Here is a 21,932-nt window from a genome sequence, read left to right as displayed (position 1 = left end):
GTGACTGTGGGTGTGTGCAGGCACGCACACGTGCAATGCCTTTCTCCCACCCCACCCCCAGCAAAACCTGCCCCTTGGATTGTGGTACATTAGAAGGGACCATCGGGGTTGCACGGGGCTGGGGCTGGGGCAGGAGCGGGAGTAGGAGCGGGGGACTGGATCAGCAGTGAGGAGGAGGAGGAGGAGGAGGAGGAGGAGGACACGGCTTCGTGGGCCTCCTTGCTGGAGCGTGCCCCAGTCCGCCGTGTGAACTGGGAGGAAACAGGATGAAGAAAGTATTTGGAGTGGAAAATAAAAATCCTCTCTTGCTTTATTGATTGTGATTGTGGACAGAAATAGCTCGGGCTGTTGAAAGCAGTCCCCACCGAAGGAGCCGAGGTGCATCCAAGCTGCTCGAATGCAGGACTCATCCGTACAGAATCCTCCAGCCGCCTGAAGCACGTGGAAGAAGAGGGTGCCCAGAAACCTCATGGCAATGGGGTGAGCCAGCCCTGAAGCAAAAGGGTTTCTCACCTGCCTGCCACGGCTTCTGCATAGTTTCCAAGTGTTGCACATCTTGCTATATGCTGGCTACATCTCTAGACATCCTCGGCATGGGAGCCTGGCAGCACAGACGCAGCCCCGGGAACAGCCCTGGCAGTCTATTAGCAATTAGACAATCAGCTCCCATCATTAATATACCCAATGTCCCATCCATAATAAATCACCAGCAGAGAATATCGGCCAAGCAGCACCGATGCCCAGCTGGGATCATGCACTGCCCATCCTGGGGATGCAGACGCGTGTTACTCCTGGGGGGACCCCACCACTCAGCTGATCTAAAACCAGGAACAACAGAGCAAAACTAGTTTAGGTGACTGGACCATTTAATGAATTTTAGCCCTTTTCATTGAATTGTTTCACTTGAGACGCCAGGTGAGGGGCCAGGGAAGGAGGGTGAGCCAACCCAGGGTGCCCAGCACAGCCCAGCCTGCGGGGCCAGCATCCATGCAGGTACGGTGTGATGGCTCCTGGCTCTAAGAGGCTTCTGAGGGAACCGTAAAAACCAAGTGCTGGCAGGAGAGTAATTAGTTAAAACCGAGCACATCTGTTGTTAATTAATTCCCAGGCAGGAGGGTTTAACTCTTGCCTTCCCTGGTGGTTTACAAGGTGGATGGCCAGCATCAGCTTGCATCCAGAGGAAGGCTTGAACTTTGCTTTTCAAGCCTTTTCCGGGGACTTGAGTTGCTCTGGTCCATCATTCCCTACTCTGGTCCATCATTCACTGCTCTGGTCCATCATTCCCACAGCCCAGAACAGTCCCTGTGATTTTCAGGAGCACCCAAGACATGAGCAAAGCAGCCAGTACTGCTCAGGGCAGTGAATGTGCCCCAGGTTTGGGGTACGGGCTGGAAAAAATCTGTCTTTGTCCCTTCCAGTGTCCAGCCCTGAACAGCTGGTGGAGAAGGTGGGACCTCTCTGAGCCTGGATTTGCAGAGCATCGCTCTGCAAGGCTGAGCTGTGCTTTTGGGTAGCCCTGCACCGGCAACTGCTATTTTATTTGCATTTTTTCGAAGGCAGCCATCACTAAAGTACATTCGTAGGCGTGAACATCACATACATTCAGCACTACCTCATGCTCCATGAAGAGCCCAGCTCTGCTCCCCACCTCCCTGCTCGGCCTTGCCCATGAGTTTCAAGCTGCACTGGGGGGACAGAGCTGCTGTGGGGGCACTTGGTCCCTTGGGAGCAGCATTAAAAGGGCTTTTTATGTTGGAGTGAAGTGGGGGGAGCAGGTCGGGGGACAGCTGGGTGCTTGGGGTGCTTGGGGTGCATGTCACCCCCTTCCCACGCTGGGACACAAGCACGCACAGCATGGCCAGCCCGCAGCGCCCTCCCGCACTGGGGGAATCTGTTCCCCATTAAAAGACTCCGGCAGCGCTCGTTACCTCGGCTGGTGGGGAGAGCAGCCCTGCCAGCTCTAACCTCCCTAATTAGCACCACAAGTGAGGCCAGGCTGGGGAAGGCCAGCTCCTCCGTCCCTCCTTGCCAAGGATGCAAATGGTTTGGAGCAGAGCCTCAGCCAGAGCCCGTGGAAAAGCTCCCACCAACCCTGCGAATGCCGGATGGGGCCCCGGTCCCATCCTGGGGTGGGCACTGATGTGTATCCCACCCCCCTGACCCCGCACTCCGGGGCTCAGCCCAAGCACCCGTGCCAGAGCAAAGGCTAAAAGCCCCAATCCATCACCCCGAGTCCTCCCCGCCGTGCGTGGGGTGGAGGAAGGCTGCCTGCACCATCCTCTTCCCCTCCATGCACTTGCACTGCGCTGGGCTCCGACTGCCTTTAGCTCACCACTAAAAATAGGTTTCATGGCTGAGCGGCAGCGCCGGAGGGCAGGCAGCCCAGATCCCAAACCAGCCTGTGTCGCCGTGACCAACTGACCCATTTGGCCTCGATTTTTAAGTATTTTTCCCTCCTCGATCAACTTCAGCTCAGGCAGCAGCCTCGCCGGGACGGCCGAGCCCCCTGAGCCCCCTGAGGGGCAGCAAGACTCTGGCGTGGGGGCCGTTGGTCCCTCAGCTGCACGGCACGGCACGGCACGGTTGGTGGTCCCATGGCAGGGCTGGGAGGTGGCGGGTGGCAGCAGGAGCACCCAAACCACCCAAATTCGGCGGGCTGCCAGCTCCCACAGCCTCCCACCAACCCTGGGCAGCCGGTGCCCACCCCAGCCCCGCAGACGGGAATTTGCGTCATTTATTTTCTCCTTCGGGGAAGTCGTGTCCCTGGGGCAGATGAAGCAGCTCGTGGGCCGCGCTGCAGGGCAGAGCCCTGGGAGGAGCAGGGGACGGTGCTGCAGCAGGGTCAGGGTTTGGCCCATGGCTGCAGGAGCAGGGCAGGGAGCCAGCGCCAGGCTGTGGCACACCAGGACCTTGACCTGTTCCCTAAGCGAAGGACAGGGAGTCCTCTCGCATTTCCCCTCCCAAGGACTAAAACAGGAGCACCCTGGGGCTGTCACCAAGCTGTCCCATGTCCCCAAGGCCAAAGGAGCCCTGCAGCCTCCCCACCAGCCCCTGCGCCCCTGCAGCTGGGAGCAGGATGGGGGACACGGCGCGGCTGTGAGCTGCTGTGCCCTGCAGAGCACGCGATGGGGCAGCCGTTGGTCAGAAATGAAGACAGACCTTTATTTACAGTAACAAACGAAAGGGACAAAAAAATAAAAATACCATGACACTTCCCTCCCTGTCTCCCCAGCCCTTCAACAGGATGTTTTCCATCCCCACCCAGGCACGAGCCCTGTCCCCGGGATGGTGGGATGGGGCCAAAACTGCTGGGGGTCATTTGGCACCAACCAAGCCACCCTGCCCCACCGCCCCCGGGGACACACGGGGGTCGGGAGCAGCTTGGTACGGCTCCGGGTTCTCCCCAGCTGCCCTGGCCCCCGGCTGCAACCCCGCTGCAGGGACTGGAGAAGGAAAAGCTTCTTCCCAGCTGGTGAAACAGGGAGGGGAGCAGACTGTGTGTATTGCACTTGGCTGCCGATCTCAGCACCGAGGAGGGGTGGGGGCTGGCAGGATGTGTCCCACAGCCCAGCTAAAGGCTTCGGCATCTCCCAGTGCCTGGTGGAGAGCAAGGCTCTGTACTGTGCCCAGCCCTGGAGGTGTCCCGGGGAGGGGGAAAGATGTTCTGTGTCACCCCTGTGTAGACCAGAGCACTGTCCTGGGGCAGCCCCGGGCGGTGGCAGTGGCTGTCCCCAACACAGGGACGCCGGGGTGGCACCCACGGGCTCTGTGGTGCACGGGGCGGGCACTCCTGCTCTCGGCTCAGGTGGCAGGAGGCTCCCGCGATCCTCGGCGAACCGGCCCGGTGCGGGGAAGAGGTAGAGCGTGACGGGATGCCGGCCGTCCCCGGAGTCCCCACGGCCCTACGGATTCACCCTTCCCCAGGCAGGATCCGAGCCCAGCTCACCAGCTCCAAGGATGAGGTTTGCAGTGGGGGGATATCGCTCTCCTCCTTCGCCAGGCTCCATCTTTTGGCGTTTCACACCGGCTCAGGGACCGGCTGGACCCTCGGCTGCTGAGGGGGGGCCAGGAGCGGGTCCCCCCCCAGCGAGTGAGGCCCCTCAGGAGGAGAAGCAGAGCCCGCAGCACTCCATGCAGATCTCCAGGCAGTCGGCCGACTCGCAGCAAGCGTCGATGATGCCGCAGTCCATGTCGCAGGGCAGGTCGCAGTCCGCGCACTCGCCCGAGTTGCAGCAGCAGCAGCAGATGCAGGAGTCCTCGGAGGTGCAGGAGCCGCAGGTGGCACAGTCCAGCACGATGTTGCAGAGGGTCAGGAACTCGCAGAAGAGGCAGGAGAGGATGCAGTGGACGCAGCAGTCTGCGGAGAATGGCCAGAGAGTGGGCAGGGGGAGGACGGGCCCGGCTGGGTGAGGCAGCACCCAGCAGATGGATGCTCAGCCTCGTACGGGTGGAAATCCTCCCTCGGGAATGAATGGAAGGGGTAGGAAGAGGGGCTGGGAGCCAGGCACTGCTCCAGGGGCCTCCCTCAACACCCAGGGACATGCCTAGCTGCCTGGGACATGCCCAGACCCCAAGAGAGACCAGCTTTGGAGGACATGAGATGAGCCCACTCAGCACCAGAAGGCTGCCAGGAGGGGAGCTCGGCTGGTGCCCAGGCCTGGGGGTCCCGGTGGGCTGGACAGATGCTACCCGAGAGACCCCAAGGGATGCAGGGCTGGAGGAGAATGGCTGGAAAGGGACCACCCCCCCGGGGAGAGCCGGTACCTTCTTGCGCCTCAATAGGGATGTGGGAAGAGGCCGACTTGGAGCTGCCCTTGCTCTTCTTGCTGCTCTGGCTGTTGATGGAGTGGTGCGACTGCAGCTTTCGGTGAGGCTTCTGGGTGCTGGGGAGGGGGCGGAAGACCCCGTTCCCCGCCTCCCCGTTGGCACCGCCTGGGTCCGGCCCCCGCCCGGCACCGTTTTGCAGCAGATGGGTGCAGGGGCTGGGGGGCTGCGGGGCTGGTCGCACCTGGGGCTGGCCTGGTTGGGGGGAGAACAATGTTACCCCACCCTGAGCCCTCCCTGCAGTGCTTTGCTGGGGGAGAAACACGTCCCCAGTCCTCTGCCACCACCCAGGAACCCGGTCACCAGGCAGACACGGGGTGGCCTCGTGGCTGGGAAGAAGTGATGCTTACAGACGCATGGGCCAAGAGATGGAGGATGGAAAAGGAGATGCAGAAGAAGAGATGGCTGGAGGGAAGGAGACAGAGGCTCGAGAGAGAGGAAGGCATGAAAAAAGAGCACAAAATAAAGACTTGTCATGAAGGCTGCGCTGGAAGGGCAGCAGAGGACCTGGAGGAGGAGGTCTGGCAGGGTCGCAGCGCTGCCGGCACAGGCAGGAGGGATGAAGCCACCATGGCCAACCGGAGTGGGTGCAGAGGCACAGCGAGGCAAATTCACCTTGTGCCAAGTGGGGAAGAGAAGAGCCTGTGGCTGCTTCCAGCCCAGAGCTACCCCTTGGCCAAGCCACCGTCCCATGAGCCCTGGGCACAGCGCTGCCGGCCGGAGCTCCTGGCCATCCCCATCGCCCTCCGCAAAGCCAGAGAAGGTGAAACGCCGCCGGGGAGCCGGGCTGCTCATCTCCTCAGGACTGTGTGAATCGGCCACTTAATTAAAGGTCTCCCCAGCCTCTGGCTGAACTTCTCTGCAGGAGGAGGAAAATAACTATCTGCTCTGTCTGCGCCTCCCTCCAGCCCTCGCTGCAGCGGGAGAGATGCCGGCAGCCCCGCGCCCCGCCGGGATGCTGCCGGAGCCAGCGGCACGGCTCAGCCCTTCGCTCCCACCGCGCTGCCGTCCTGAGGTGGGGGAGAGGACTGGGAGCCCAGCAGAAGGGAGGGGGATTCAAGCATCCATCCATCCCCCCGCCCGCAGCAACATCAAGTGAAGCCACAAATAAAATCCTGCCTGATGGTGCTTTGGCCAAACTTTGATTTTCCTCTCCCGCGGCAGTAAACAAGGGATGATTCAGGCGAGAGGCTCGAGGGCAAAGGCACCTCCGGCTGCCGGGGAACAGGAGCTGCTTTCTGCGTGGGGCGGCCATGGGACATGGGGAGACCGACAGGGAGGAGGGGGCACAGACGGTCTCTGTCCTGCACCCGCCCTCGCCGGCGAAAATAAAATAGATGGAGGTTAAAAAAACACAAGTGCATGGACCTAGCGCCTGGCTCTGCCAGACTAAGCTGGGCTCAGACCGCGGAGGAAGTTTAACCGGGTGCTTGGGTGAAAGGCTGCGTCTTTGACACACGCTGGGAAGGGAACTTAAAATAACCGGAGCTGAGCGGGAAGGGCGGGCTGGAGGGGTGGGAGAAGGACAGAAAGGAGAAATGGAAAACAGGTCTTGGACAAAATGGGATGTGTCCCCCCCAAAACCAACAAACTCCTGGGGGGGTGTTGGCTTCCCATGCGCCCTTCTGCACCGCCCCTGACTGCCCGTGCCTGAGTGCGTGCACCGAGCAGCACCAAGCCGGAGCGTGACCGTGGTGCCCCGGGGCTGCCCGCAGTTGCGGTGGGCAGGGGCTGAGCCCGCAGGGACCCCACAGCAGCTCGGCCTTGGCAGTGCCCCACGGCAGCAAATACTCTGCAGCTTCGAGCGCTGGGTTTCTCTGGGGGTTTACAGCAGCGTGCAATGCGCTGGCTTTGGCGTGCTCCATTGTGCTGCATTCCTCAGATTAAACTGTTTGTAAATCAAAATCACACTCTGGCTCCAGCGAGTGGCAGCAGAAGGCAGCCAGTAATCCCCCCCTCTAAGTTAGGAAAAATAGCTTCTATTTTTTACAAGAGCCCTCAACTCACAGGACCCCAAAGCTCTTCTAAAAGAGACACCTTCAACCCGAGGCTTAGGTGGAGCAGTGTATAACACCCCCTAACAACACGGGTGTCGGGGCAGGAGCGCATGGGACCAGCCCATCCAACGGCCTCCACCGCGTCCACCCACCAGCACCAGGGTGGGAAACCAGAGCTTTGGGGGAAAGCACCTGCCTTCGGCTCTTCCACAACCAAAAACCTCCTGGACATTCACCTCGTGTCCCACACCCGAGATGATGCTCCCGGCACGGCCGCGGTGCCGGCTCAGCTCAGGTTCCCCCGTGGCAGCATCACCAGGGCTCGGTGGACGGATGCCCAGAGTGCAGCGGTCCTTGGCCCTCTGTGACCCACGCCCCCGCCCCACCCTGGCCATCAGCTTTGCCAAACATCACCTTCCTGAGTCTAACAGGGCTTGGACAAACCGGCACGTTGTGGCCGCCTGAGCGGAGCCTGCTGCTCTCGCCTGAAACTCAACACCCAGAGCCCCAAACCTGCAATCCCCATTTTGGTTGCTCCCAAACTGCCAGAAGACTCATTTAAGAACCGTGGGAGGCTTCGACCAGCAGCGCTGAGCCCTGGGGGGGTTGGACTAGATGATCTTCAAGGTCTTTTCCAACCTAGATTATTCTGTGATTCTGTAATTCTGTGATCCTGGCCACCGCTGGTGAAGAATGTGCCTCTACATCCGACAGCCCCTTGCTGCCTGGGCCCCCCCTGACCTTGCATGTGCTAGAGTGGCATGAAAATACCACCATCCCTTCACCTTCCCATGGGGGAGCCCAAATGTGCTCCCCAGGTACTGTCAAAGGAGGGAATTCACCCCCCCACAAGCAATAGTGACCCCCCCCATAACAGCAGCAGCGGGATGCACAGTGAGGAGCGGGCTGCAAAACAAGGGATGCGGGAGGTGATGCTCCGCATGGAGCTGAACCTCATTTCCCAGGAAGGAGAGGGGAAGGAGGGGGGGTTCCCTGCACCCAGCACCCAGGCAAGCCTGGACACGGGCGGTCACCTTCCTCCCAGCCTCGGGGCCTGTGGGGTGGCTGCCCCAGGGAGGGGTGGGCTGGGGAGGGGGCTGCGCGGGGCCGCACCATGCAGGGTGCAGCAGGCTGCAGCGTGACTCAGAGGTGCAGAATGTCTGTGGGCAGCCGGCCCAGCTCCCAGATGCTTTGCAAGGGCTCAAGCTCTGGTTGAGGAAACGTGCGCTCTCCTCGCTCCACGTACGCCGGCAGGAGCGCCCGGATTTTGCCGTCCCCTCCCCTTCCCACCCCGCCTGCCCGCTCTTCGAAGTTTGCAACCTCGTTCCCACCCTCCCTTCTCCCCGTTGGGAAGCATCCATTCACTTTACACCCCTTGGAAGGGAAAGCTGCACGCTCGCATCCAACAAAAGAGGAATGGCTGTGTGCCGAAGGGGCAGCCTGGGAGCAAAACCCTCAGATCCAGGCTGGGGGCCGGGAAAGGATGGACGGCGGGACTCCAGGAGAGCCTGGCCCCTGGTCTCCCACATCTGCCAGCTCCGCTCTCCCGCCCCTGCAATGGGAAATGGAGCAAGGGCACCCTGACCCCCACCTCTGCTCCTACTCCACCCCGGTATTTCTCACGGTGGGGGGACCGGCAGGTCTGCAGCAGCAGAAAGGAGGAGGTGCTGCTTGGCTTCACCACTGCCTCCAGCAAAACCAGCTCCTCAGTGCAGACAGCCCGTCCCGTCCCCAGCCTGGCTTTGCACCAGCCTCACCCTTGCCCTGGATACGCCAAGGCAAGAGCTGTCCCAACGGGCAGCATCTCCCTTTGCTCCAGCAAACGGCTGCTGCACCCCCCTCCCATGGCTGTGGCCACGGAGCCCATTCTGCCGGGGGCTCTGCCCTCCTCCCTCCATTTGGGGGATGCTCCATACAGCAGCCACCTCCTTCCCACAGTGGCTGGTCCCTCTTCCCACCACGGCATCCCAGCAGGACCCCAACACGACCGAGAGCTCCTCCAGCTGCCCATCCTCCTCCCCTTCTGCCTCCTGCCGCTCCCAAGGACGCTGCTGGATGCCGCCCTTCACTTTCCCCAGCTCCTGGTGACTCACGCTCAGTTAAAGCCTTTTGCTTTGATGTGGGGAAGAGCAGAGCAAGGAGGAGATGGCTTCCCACCACAGCTGCCCGCCTTTTTAATGAGCCCTGTTACTGATTAGACAGCAGCAGCCCAAAGCATGGGCACCCGGAGGTGTCTGGAGCTGCACATGCTGCGGCGGAGGGAAACACTCACATGTCACAGCTTCAGGAGCGCCTGCGAGCTCGGCCCGGGGGCCCTTCGTCACAACTTTTCGGGACTCATCATCTTCCAGGGGTTTCTCCTTCTTCTGTGCCACGGGGCTGGCAGCGGGGTGGGCAGGCGACCGGGGCTCTGCCGACGGTGCTGCTGGCGTCTGCCTCGGCGAAGGGCGCGAGGTCTCACCCGCCTCTGCAAGAGAAACGGGGTTGGAGCTGAGCACCCCGGGGTGCACCGAGCTGTGGGCAGAGCCCCCCCAGTCACCCAAACCCACAGAAACCCGCAGCACATCCCCAGCCGCTGCGAACGGCACCGGTCGGTGCTTTGGGACTCTTGATTTCGGGCATGAGCCAAATCCAGCTGCCCCTGTTGCTTCTGCAGCTCAGAGTACAGAGTGGGGGGAAGAGCTGGAGCACTGCGTGGGATTTTGGGGCTGCTCGGGATGGGCATCGGGGGCTGCATCACTCTGCGGCCGCTCACCCCGCTGCAACGCCAGAGGTTCGGCAGCACCCTCCCAAAAACCCTCCCTAGGTCCCACATTCCTTCGCTAAAAAGCCAGGGGATCTGGTTACACTCAGCGGTTCAAACTGGATTTTTCATCCCCCTCTTCCCATGAAAGAGCCACTGTCTTCCCTGCGGGAAGCGGCTGCCACCTCCCCTCGTGTTCCCGCTTGCTCTGGGACAGCAGCAGCCCCTGCGGGACCCCCTCGATGGGGCAAGCAAAACCCCAAACAAGAGATGTGTTATTCCCCGTGGGGGATAAACCCCAATGTCACACGGTCCCTTGCAGAAACCACACGAGGAGAAGCCATAACCACCTCCCGCAGAGCCAGCGCTGGGGGCTGGCTGCCCCCCATGGCAGGGGGGCTGTGGAGTTCCCAGGGGGGCTGTGGGGTGCTCAGTGCGATGCTGTGCTCCCCCACCCACTGCGAGCCCCCTCCTCGCCGCCCCATCCCTCTCCCCAGCACCCAGAATAGCAACCGCTTGCACAACAGGGGCTGGACCGCACTTTATATAAAACTAAATTATAGCTTGGTCGAAGGGAGGGAGACCGAAGACCCATAATTTCCCTGGCTATAACAAGAGGTTCTACATGCAGGCAGGCAAGGGCGGGTGGGGGGAAGAGAGACCTCGGACACTTCATTATACTCAATATAACAAGAGGTCCTACAAGCAGGAGCCGGGGAGGAAGGCAGGCAGACCCCACACGTATAATTATAGGGACTATAACAAGAGGCCCTACAAGGGAGGGGGAGGCCCCCAGCCGCACCCCGGGGTCGGTAGGAGCAGGACACGCTGTGACCAGCCTGGAGCGATGCTCGCTCAGCTCCCAGCTCCTCTACACCCCACGTGCTCATCCACCTGCCTCAGTTTCCTCCTGGGGCCATCCTCTCCACCTTTCCAAGGATGCTGATCCAGCCTGGGGTACCTGTGACGGGGGGTTTGCTGGGAGGGAAAGCTCGTCCTGATACAGCTTCACAGCTCTTGCAGGCAAGGCAATTTCTGGGGCTCAACCAAGGGGAAGTCAGCAGCTCCAGCTGAATTTTGCACAGAAATGTTGGCTCCGAATCCCAAGCAGAGTGGGAGTATGCGAGTCCCAGAAAAGAGAAAACTCATTCCCATGCCCCTGGAAAGCCCAGGGCAAAACAGAGAGAAGAGAGCAGGCTGTCATCTACCTATAGGTGTTTGCACATAGGCGTGGTGTATAGGTGAATAATAACTACATGTTGCTGCCTCTACGTCCTCTGTCATGTCCCAACCTGGACCGGCCTGAGTCAGACCTGTGGCGTTTTAGTCAGCGCCTGATAAAGCCAGACATGAAAACCCCAACGGCTGAGGAGCTCTGGACGAAGCCCTGAGTCAGAGATGCCCGATGCAGAGCACGGCGGGTGCAGCGCCCGCGTGGTCCCTGGGAAGGGATCTGAGCCGCTGGGCATCGGCGTAGCTGCTCTGGTTTCTGCTATGAGATGCCCGGAGCGTGCTCAGGACTTAAAAACCACCAGCCAAGACTTTGGGGTTGCCCAGAGCAGCCCCATCACTGCCAGATCCCCTGCCCTGCTCTCACCCTGAAGGTCAGCGCTCCCCTCCGCAGCGAGAGATTTACCCTGGCAAAAAGAGCTGGAAAATCAGGTGCTGCAGCAGGAGAAGGGCTGGCAACTGCTCTGTGCATGGCGAGAGCTCCAGCTGATCCCTGCCTCCGCCACGGCCGCCCTGCGCTGCCTCCATCACATCCCTTGCCTGCTCCGTGCCCGTTCCCGAGGGGCTGAGGACAAGGACGGTCTGTTTAGACCCCGAGCTCTGTGAGAAAGCAGCAGCACTGGGCCGTATGGATGGCCAGCGTGCTGTCCGCCGACTACTGAGACAAGGCTCGTTTTTGCCATGTCCACTTCACACGTATAATTACCCTGCACAACAAGAGGTCTCACACACAACCACAGCGATGCAGGGAGGAAGATGGCAATTAAATTAACTCCCACTGGAACAAGGTGGCCAGAAGAGACACAAAAATAGACAGGAAAGAAATGCGGGTAAGCTGGTTCCTTCCCTGCCTTGTGCGGCCCCGCTTCCCTGTTGCTGCACGTCTTGGGGAGCGTACGGACGGTGCTGACCCCCAAGTGCACGGCATCCCCTGGGAGTGAGAGGGAGAAGGGCCGTGTCTGCCCTCCCGGTCACTGCTCGACGCCGGGGCAGGGCTGGGGATGGCTGGACACGTGTGGGCTCAGCACAAACCCTGCAGGCTCCTGCCCCCCAGCTCCCTGCCTGCACTGCTGGTTTGCTGGGACTGGGCACTTCCCAGGCACCTTCCGACCCACAGGGAAATGCAGTGGGAATGCACAGAGCAGCTCTCAAACAAGCCTGGCAAAATGCACCCAAGGAAGAGGCATCACCCCTGATGGCACCGGGAGAGATGGACAGACCCCGGCACCGGCACAGGCTTGTCCCGCAGCTGCCCGGCTCCCCCTCCTCCTTTAAATCCCCTTTAAATGACGCTGCTCTGCTTGGCACCTCTTACAGACCCGGACGGGCACATGCACATGTCATGCAGCTCCACAGGGGTCCCGTGCAGATAATCCCCTGCCCCCTCGGTTGTGTGCCCTCTTTGTTCCTCTAAACACGGGTTTTGGGGCACAAAATCCCCCAGAGAGGGGTTCTGCTCCCCAAACCACACTAAGCTGAGCAGGGAGGGTGAGAGGGGAGAGGTGTGGGGAGGAGCAGCTCCATCACTGGGGTCTGGCAGGGGGTCCCCCAGCAAGATGAGGCGTCCCTGGGGTCCCCTCTCCCTGCTATTCAGCCTTCTTCCCTCCCCTGCTATTACCTTGCTGCCACCAGAACAAGACCAGGCTTGACTTAAATCTGTTGGGTTTAAAACCAACCACAAGCCCGGGCAAAAAGACCAAGCCCTAAGGAGAGCCAGCCCTCAGGATGGGACATCCACCCCCTTCCCTGCCTGCACCCCCATAACAGCTGCACCCCCAGGCCCTTCCTGGCCGGGGCAAACGTTCATCTCAATGCAGAGAAACAGCCTGGGATGAAAGTCCAGGTCTCCACTCCCCCATTCTGCACCACCTTTTGTAAAACACAAGGGAGAAATGAAGGTAACGTGGCACAGGGAGGGCGAATCACATGTTTTTTTAATGAGAACAGAGATAATAAGGCATTTAAAAATAATAAGTCAGGCTGCCGTAAGGTACAAAAGATTAGGAAAGCCGGTAGACGTGGAACTACTTTCTCTGCCTCCTGGTTGCCAAGCCCAGGAGATGCACACAGGTCAGGTTTTCTGCCTATTCTCCCCATTTACAAAGTCCAAATCCACCCGTCGTAAAAGCCCCAAGACATCAGTGAGCTCCGAAGTCCACCAAGCATTGCAGGAGTGGAAAAAAAAGAAGGGAGGAGAGGAAAGATGTAAAGAAGCCGTAAGGTTTCATTGGCTTTCGCTGAGTATACTCCTGCAAAGTCAAACGTAGAAAATGTCCCTCTGGGATCACTGGCTGCAGGAAGGACCCGCTTTGCTCGGTCAGTGTCTGCAGGAGCTTCTGGGGCAACCACCAGTTGTTCTGATTAGGACAAAAAGTATTTGGGTGGGAGGCATGCTTCATTCCCGATGAGCTTGCAGGACTGAGCTAACCCATCCCCAAAGCGCTGGACAAACAAAAGGAAACTGCAGCGTGTCAGCAGCTGGTGAGAGAGCTCGGAGAGGGCAGAGCTGCTCCGGCAGCACAAACCAGAGCCACACCGCAGGCAGCACGGCCGCAGCATCTTACGGCTCTGGGTTTCCTTCTCTGCAGCCGCTTGTGGTGCCCAGACCCCCAGCTGGGAAGGCACAGAGGATGTGGGATAATGCAAAGCTGGAGCCACACTTTTGGGTCAAACCCACCCAGGTTGTCCCATGGCTCCTGTGCAGCTTTCCTGAGCTTTAGCTTAATGCAACAGATGCTCTGTCTGGCTGCTTGGGATCTCTGATTTATCTGCCCCTCTCCTGTCCAAGTGCCTTTGGCTCCAGAGAAGAAATCTGGGGATGGGAGACGGCTGGACACCTCACCAGCGTGGCACGTACCCACCACCGCTGCCCCACACGTGGCTGCACGGGACAGAAAACGCCTCCAACACACAGGAGCTAAAGACAGGCTTGGACTGCTGAGCTCAGAAGCAAATCCTGTCTCTTTAGCAGGATTAGGTGGTGTCAACCTGTTGGAAAAGGGAGGGAGAAGGGTCTCGACATGTCTGGATCCACATCTGAGCTCTCCTGGACCTGAAGAGCATCCAAATCTAACACTGTGGGTCACGACTCCTGCCGATGTGGAGATGCTCAGCAGACTCTCCCGTTCCCCCCTTCTCTCTCCCTTTAGTCCGTCAGGGACGAGATAATGTTGGATGGAGACACAAACAGAGACAGTCTAGCGAGGCATTTGCCATTAACAACACGCTACCTTGCAGTAATATTTAGTTTGGGAGCTTTCTAATCTGTTTTATGCAGATAAAATGAGCGTGTAATCTCTCTTGGTTTTCCCATACACGCTGCCTGGCCCAATCAGGTGCCTGTCTGACCTATTCAAGGGATATTTTAGAGCTTGATTAAGTGGTTTCGAGTGCAGAAGAGGCGGCACTGAAGCAAATGCTTCCAATCCCATGAGCCAGCCTGGAGGAGAGGAAAGCAAAATTCTGGTTTGAAAGTTTGCTCAACTGGGAAAAATCCAAATGGCTTATTTACATTCAGTCTGAAATTAATGCACTAAAGCATTTTCAGATTCTATGATATTCAGGGAAAGGACAAGGAGGGTGGAAGGGGAAGGAGGAGAAAAGCCCAGAGCTCCTGAGCACGCTGGGGACAGATCCAGCACAGCTTTGCTTCCCTCCCGGAAAGCGTTTGCCCCAGTGTCTCTCTGCTCACCTGGGAGATGCTTTGGATAAACAGTTCAGTTCTGGGACAATGAGGAATCCGGTCAAAAAAATATTGGTTTCTATGAAAAGTTACTTCCTAAATGCAAAAAAGCAAAACAAAGCAAAAAAACCCACAAAACCCCAAATAGCTTGCCAGCCTGGGAGTTGTTATTATTTGTTATTTATAGCCATTGGGTGGGTAGGAAGAGAGGAATTTTGGGCCAGCCAGACAGGCCAGGACCAGCGTCTACCCAGTCCATCCGTGTTCAGCATTCGACCTCGGCTGAGAGCTCCTCTGGAGACAAAACCCCAGCTCCAGGGTTGGGGTGCAGACCCTGTGCCAAGGCGTCCCTACAAATCCCATCACCCAAAGATCCTCGTTGACCCAACCAGCTTCTGCAAAGGAGGCACAAACCAACCCTCATGGAAGAATTGCTCCTACCTGAGAGCAAGGACACCGGGGTGGTGGGGATAACCCTCGAGAAGGGGTTTCAGGGAAGAGAAGAAATAAAAATCACTGCACCTCTGTCACTGCAGCAAGAATATACTTAACACATACATATATATATTAAGGCAGCATTTGGGACTGCAGCTGCAGGTGCAAGGGAATAAACAATCTCTAAGGCTAAACTGGAGACCAGGGACAACTCAACTTACCCCAGGACACAAACCAGACCCAGCAGCAGCAGGTTTCTGCCTTCAGCTGCCAGGCCAGCCCATCTCCCTGCATCAGGCCTGGGCTCTGCCTAAACCAAAGAGCAACGTGTAACATCCAAACACACTGCGGGGCCAAGGAGCGGAGAAAAATGATGGGGAAAAACAAAGTGTCAAAGACCCAGCCTGGGGTTGAGGCAAATTTTCTTGACTTTGAGAAGCACCGTGCTGGCTCGGTGCTCCCCAGCGCAGGCCAACCCCCCATGCTGGCCAGAAGGGTGTAAAACCCCCAAGCCATGGAGGAAGGATGCACGAGGAGATCCTGCGACATCCCGGGTGTCCTTAAGGACAAGCAATTATCCCTGAAGCCTGGAAAGCAACTATGTGATGCCTATCAGATCCAAGGAGATTCTGGGAATTACAGAGCAAGGAGCCACACCGCTGTGCTGGGGAAAATTATGGAGAGTCTAATTAAGGACCATGCCAGTACAGTAATTGCGTAACCTTACGGGGTCAAACCAGCACAGGTTCTGCCAGGGAAAATTTGTGTCTTTCTAACCTGCTAAGAGTCCTTAAAAAAAGTTAATTGAAGAGCAGAGCAATGTGAGCTGGTGGACATCATTATTAACAAGAATAATAATTTGCACTTATGCAGCACCTTTCATCCCGAGATCTACCCAGGGTAGTTTTAAGCCAGTGCCCATCACGCATTACCCGATCTCCATGTATTTTACATTAGCACAGCTGCAGCTCTAAGCTGCTGTGAAATGGAACCTTCTCACTGCTCGGCCCCGTGGGGAAACTGAGGCACGTAGAAGGCCCAACGCAACATCCTACAGCGATGGAGCCCAAAACTTTGCAGTCCTGGTGCTCAACTTCCCGCTGGCGTGCACGCTCGCTAGGTTGGGGTTTCTTCTAAGCACAGACCCCAAAGCAGCTTCGGAGGAGCTGCAGCGTGGCCTGAACTGGGGCGAGGTGAGAGCGAGCTCTTCTGCAAAGGTCAGGGCACGGCTCGCGGGGCAGCAGCATGCCTGCTCGCTGAAGGAAGGCGGCGAGGCCGGCCAACGATGAAGCCATTCGGGTGGAGCGAGTAATTGCTCCTGGAGCCAGCCAGGACCCGCTTCTTCCTCGCGATGCGAAGGCGCAGCCGCAGCCCAGCCCTGGCACCGAAAGCGGCTGAACCGGGTGAGCACTGTCCTGCCCTGGGCATGGCCGCCCGCACCAGGGGAAGGAGCCGGCGTTGGGAGCCTCCTGCGCACCCCCAGGGAGCACCCCAAAAGAGGATGGGACTGGGGTGAAAGTGCTTCCCGAAGCTACTGCCCGCTCCCTGATCCGCCCCATTTCAGATGCACCAGTGGCAAGACAGCAGGACGGCACTGGAGCGAGGGGGGAACCTCCCCCCAAGTCAAACATCACGTCCAACAAGGCTGCTAAAGCCCAGCTTAAGATCAAACAGAGATGGGTGAAAGCGTTCATGCATGTTGTTGCAGTGAGCAAAGCCTGAAGATTGGGATTTAGGGCAAAAAAATCCCCATTACCCCATCCCTGCTGCTGTGCAATAGCTCGTTGCCATCTGTACAACCCCAGCGCGGGTCCCTGGGGGGGACACGGGAAGGGGCCACCAGCTCCAGCAGTGACCGACGTGACTCCATCCCACCCCAAACCCCACAGTCCCGGGGGGCTGCGAGTGCCCATCCCGCAGGAGCCAGCGCAGGGCTCGGCCCGAGCAAGGTGGAGCTCTGGGAAAAATCAGAAAAACTACAGAAAACGCCCAGAGGACAGCTTAGGTTTCCGCAACTAATAGACTCAAGCAGGCGCTTTCCAAGGAAATTCAATAAGGAGCTGGAGTGGGACTGGGGCGCCGGGGCGGCAAGCGGCACAGCCCCGAAGGGCTTGCTTTGTTTTGTTCAAAACCAGAAACATTTGAAAAAAGCCAGAAATCTGCCTTTTTGGGGTTTTTTTTGATTTTTTTTTTTGTTGTTGTTCAAAGACAAGAAAAAAAATGAAGCATTTTCATGAGCAGATGAGAAACTTTGAAAGAAAACCAGAAATGAATCTTTTGGTGCAAAAAGACTTTATCTGGGGTAAAAAAAAAAAAAAAATTAATTTTGTTTCAAAGCTTTTTTGGTTTTGTCTGCTTTGCACTTACAGGATGTCTGCATGCAAATCTGCAACCAGTTGCATTTAAATCAGTGCTAAGACAAGCAAAGACCCTTTTATTTTGACCTTGGAGGGGGTTGCCTTTGTTTCTGCCTCCTCCCAGAGCAGGACAGAGTCCTGGTAATGGGTACCCACGAGTGATGGTGGCACCAACTCCTGCCCAGCCTCCCCTGCCCTCAGTCCCACAGTGCTCGGGGCACCCATGGGAGCTCAGGACCCCGAGCAGGATGGCAGCATGCTCGTGCAGGCAGCTGGATCCCTGTATTTTGAAGGCTGCCTTGTTGGGGTTGCAGCATACAACAGCTTTCCACCTCCTGTTACACCTCGGGGCAAACTCCTCGGCAACAGGCAGAAAGAATTAAAGGCAAAAAACTGCGTGTGAGCGTCCCATCCCTGCCCGGCTCCCAGCAAAGAGCCGCAGAGCTGCCGGCGCCTGCGGCCGAGCTGGGACACAGGCACGGAGGGGGGGACGTGGAGGGGGGATGTGGTGGTGGCCCCACGCAGCAGATGTTCTGCTGGGAAGGGAAAGAAGGGATCAAACCCGAGGGAAAGGTTTTTCTTCTGGAGATGGATTTGCCTCAAGCATCTTTATAGGGGTTTGCTTCCCATACGGGAAGCCCCTCTCCTGCTGTCCCTGCTCCCCCTCCTCTTCCTCCCTGCGAAGGGAAGACAAAAATAATCTCATCAGCCCAAAGGCTGTTTTTCTCCTGTTTTCTGTTAATTCCTAAAAAAAATAATTATATCCCACATACTCCACACAGGCAGACAATTGCCTCTTCTCTCCGAGGCTCCTCTGCAAACTACCTGTGGCTATTTCAAGGGTTTGGTTTGCAACGTGCCCGTCCCTCCTGGGCAGGAGGAGGCTGCGATGGCACCGGGCCCATCTCCAGAGATGCCAAGGAACAAACTCCGGGAAACGGGCTTCATCTCAGGCTGGGAAATAGGACCAAGCATGGCAGTGCCAACCCAACCCTGCCCACGACGCACGAACTTGGGCCAAACCACTCCGGCACCTCAGTTTCCCCATTTATTTCACCGGCTCGGTGTTACCAAATGAGCTGGTCTAATTTGCAAATCATCGGAAAAGGGACTCAAGCAAAAATTCCCAGGCTCCGTGGTGCGTGACAGAGCGCCTGGACGCTGCCCAAGCAATAATGGCTCTGCACCGAAACGTCACGAGGCCAAACGAGCACGAAAGACAAACCGGACCCTGTCCATTCATTGCTCATCAAAAAAACAAAAAGAAAGAAAGAAAGAAGTGATGTGAACAAGAATTCAAAGCTCGAAACATGCAACCGGAAAGCTGCTCTCTGAGACAGGACAGGGATGTTCTCTTGGCATGAGATTTGGCCCCTGGAGCCTGGGCAGATGGAAATCGAGGGTGTCCTGGAGACCCCCTTGGCCTCCCCAGCTCTTCACGCTGTGAAATGAGGGTCTAAAGGAGGCACATTTGGTCCAGCTCTGCTCGGGTTCACCCACCCCGGATCCACGCTCCCCTCCGGGAGGAGCTGGGGAAGAGGAGGGTGGGTTAGGGGCTGGTTTGGGATGGAGGTGACACCCCTCTGCCACGGTCACAGCGCATCGGGCGCTCGCGGCTGCTCCCAGACCCTGCACACCTCAGCCACGTCCCATCGCTCCTGCTCAGGACACCAGTACAACTGGGAGGCTGGACCATGGCTCTACCTACACACCGCTGCCGTGCGCCCAGCGGCTGGGAAAAGCGGCGAGGCTTTTTTTCTGACGCATTTAACAGATTTCTAAACTACTTTTTAAAATAACCCATCTTAGAGTAGCCAGGGCACAGCGCTCCTGCTAACCCAGGCTGGTGGCAAGCTCCCGTGCAAACTTTTTTGCACTAGGTCCAGGCATTAGAAGTTCACCGTTTCCCACCAGGAGAAGGAAGCGAATGGAGGGAAATCCAGAGAAATACACCCCGCACAGCCCCTGCAGCTGCCTCGGCCCCGGGACGCAGCTGCAGCACAAAGCAGCGTAAGAGTTGAGCCGGGAAGCGGAGCCGGCAGCATCCAGCTGGAAAAGCAGAGAGAAGAGAACAAGAGGATGTATTCTCCGAAACTTGGGCCCAGCCACGCTCCGGGCCAAAGCCAACAAGGGGAGAGATCCAGCTGTGCTAAGCTCGGTTTCTGTGCATCCCCATGCCCCGGGCTCCCGCGGCACAGCTCCTGCCCGCTGCCCAGCAGCCGCTTTCGGAGCACGCGGGGAGCTGGTCCTGGGGTGGATTTGGCCCCTTTTGTGTCTGGGCTGACAGCACACACGACGGGGTGTTTCACCTCTCGCCATCAGCTTCCCGCGCCGGCGGTTTTTTTCTCTCGCATCGGGACTTTTAACGCAGTTTCCACGTGTGAACCTTGGTGGGACCGACCACCACGGGACACCAGCAGAGGTCCTGACGCCCCAGGCAGATCCACCCCACCGCCCGGACAACCCAGGGGCTCAGCTTTGCCCCGTGGAAAAAGTGAGGATTCCCAAAACTTTTCTATCCACTTCTCCGCAGCCTGATCCTGCCCCCCTGCATCCCACCCGAGAACCCCAGGGAGTCGCCGTGGGGTGGGGAAGGGCCCCCCCCAGCCCCCAAGCCCCTTGCCCCTGTCCCTGGGGGGGTGTTTTTAACCCCTTCAGCTCACGCTGGCCCCACGCCCCGGTGGCTCTGAGCGCTTGGCCGAGCGACAGAAACTGCTGCAAAGTTTGTGCTGCGACGTCCCGGCGGGCTGGGCCGCGTCGGCTGTGCTCGCAGCGTGCCGGGCGCGGGGACACGCACCCACTCGGGGGCACAAGCACACGCTGCGCCGTCCACAACCACGCACACGCCCGCTCCGGCCTTCCTGGACACGCAGCCAAACACCCCCCAACCCCTGCACCCCCCAGCCACGCACACACACCATACATCCCCCCCCGTGCCGTGCTTACACGCACCCCCTCCAGCTACACCACCCCCTGCTTGCCACCCACTGCCCCCCCCCCACGCACACGCACGGTCTCCATCAACACACCCCCCAGGCGGGCACCCACACCCCCCACAGCTGTGCACAATCCACCCCCCCAGCCCTGCACACACAGACATATAGATATATATATACATCCCCCAGCTGTGCACCCCTCCCCACACCCCCCCAAGCCATCCACCCCCCCGCTGTGCACACACACATCCCCCAGCCCTGTACACACACACATATATATACATCCCCCAAAAGCGCACCCCCTCTTACAGCCCCCCCAGCTGTCCACCCCCCAGCTGTACACACACATCCCCACATATCCCCCCCCACATATATACATCCTGTACGCACACACACACATATATACATACATCCCCCAGCCATGCACCCCCCAACCCTGTACACACACACTGATATATACAGTTATATACATCCCCCAGCTGTGCACCCCCGCACTGTGCACACCCTCACACGTATATATAGACACATATACACCCCCCAGCCCTGCACCCCCAGCCCCGTACACACACACACATATATATGTAGTTATATCCATCCCCCAGCCGTGCACCGCCACCACGCACCCCCAGCCCTGTACACACACACACACACACACACACACACACACACACATAGTTATACACGTCCCCCAGCCATGCACCCCCGACCCAGCGGTGCCCCCCCCAGCCGTGTACACCCTCCCCAGGCGTGCACCCCCAGCCCTGTACACACACACACATATATATGTATATCTATACACCCCCCATGGCCGTGCACACACACATACATATATATATATATATACAGTTATACACATCCCCCAGCCGCACACCCCCGGCCCAGCGGTGCCCCCCCCAGCCGTGTACACCCTCCCCAGGCGTGCCCCCCCAGCCCTGTACACACACACACATATATATGTATATCTATACACCCCCCATGGCCGTGCACACACACATACATATATATATATATATACAGTTATACACATCCCCCAGCCGCACACCCCCGGCCCAGCGGTGCCCCCCCCCAGCCGTGTACCCCCTCCCCAGCCGTGCCCCCCCAGCCCAGTACACACACATATATAGTTATATACATGCCCCAGCCTTGCACACACACACACACACACACACATCTATAGTTGTACACGTCCCCCAGGCGCGCACCCCCGGCCCAGCGGTGCCCCCCCCAGCCGTGTACCCCCTCCCCAGGCGTGCACCCCCAGCCCTGTACACACACACACACACACATATATAGTTATATACATCCCCCAGTCTTGCACACACACACACACACACACACACACACACACACATCTATAGTTGTACGCGCACCCCCGGCCCAGCGGTGCCCCCCCCAGCCGTGTACCCCCTCCCCAGCCGTGCCCCCCCAGCCCAGTACACACACATATATAGTTATATACATGCCCCAGCCTTGCACACACACACACACACACACACATCTATAGTTGTACACGTCCCCCAGGCGCGCACCCCCGGCCCAGCGGTGCCCCCCCCGCCGCGCAGCCCCCCCCCGGTACCTGTCGGCGGCCCCGGCTCGGCCCGGCGCGGCTCCGGACGGCTCGGCCGGTGGGTGCTGGCCTGGGCCATGGGTGGCAGCGGGGCGCGGCGGGGACAGAGGCTGAGTGCGGGCGGCCGCCCCGCCGCCCCGGGGCCGCGCTCACCTGGGGCC

General features: G+C 58.7%; 1 protein-coding gene across 1 annotated transcript; it reads right to left on the bottom strand.

The window, feature by feature from the left end:
• Nucleotides 1-3,141: 3,141 nt before the first annotated feature.
• On the bottom strand, nucleotides 3,142-21,897 carry MDFI (MyoD family inhibitor). Its single transcript, XM_074850306.1, has 4 exons — nucleotides 21,781-21,897; nucleotides 9,094-9,288; nucleotides 4,765-5,019; nucleotides 3,142-4,357 (listed from the first exon to the last, which is right to left on the bottom strand). The coding sequence occupies exons 1-4, from the start codon at nucleotides 21,848-21,850 to the stop codon at nucleotides 4,101-4,103; spliced, it is 777 nt and encodes a 258-aa protein (XP_074706407.1). The 5' UTR covers nucleotides 21,851-21,897; the 3' UTR covers nucleotides 3,142-4,100.
• Between the last annotated feature and the right edge of the window lie 35 nt (nucleotides 21,898-21,932).

This window comes from Strix aluco, chromosome 25, assembly GCF_031877795.1.
Source record: "Strix aluco isolate bStrAlu1 chromosome 25, bStrAlu1.hap1, whole genome shotgun sequence".
In the NCBI taxonomy this organism is placed as follows: Eukaryota; Metazoa; Chordata; class Aves; order Strigiformes; family Strigidae; genus Strix; species Strix aluco.
Note: the sequence above shows the minus strand (reverse complement) of the source record. Positions and strands in the feature narration are given on the sequence as shown.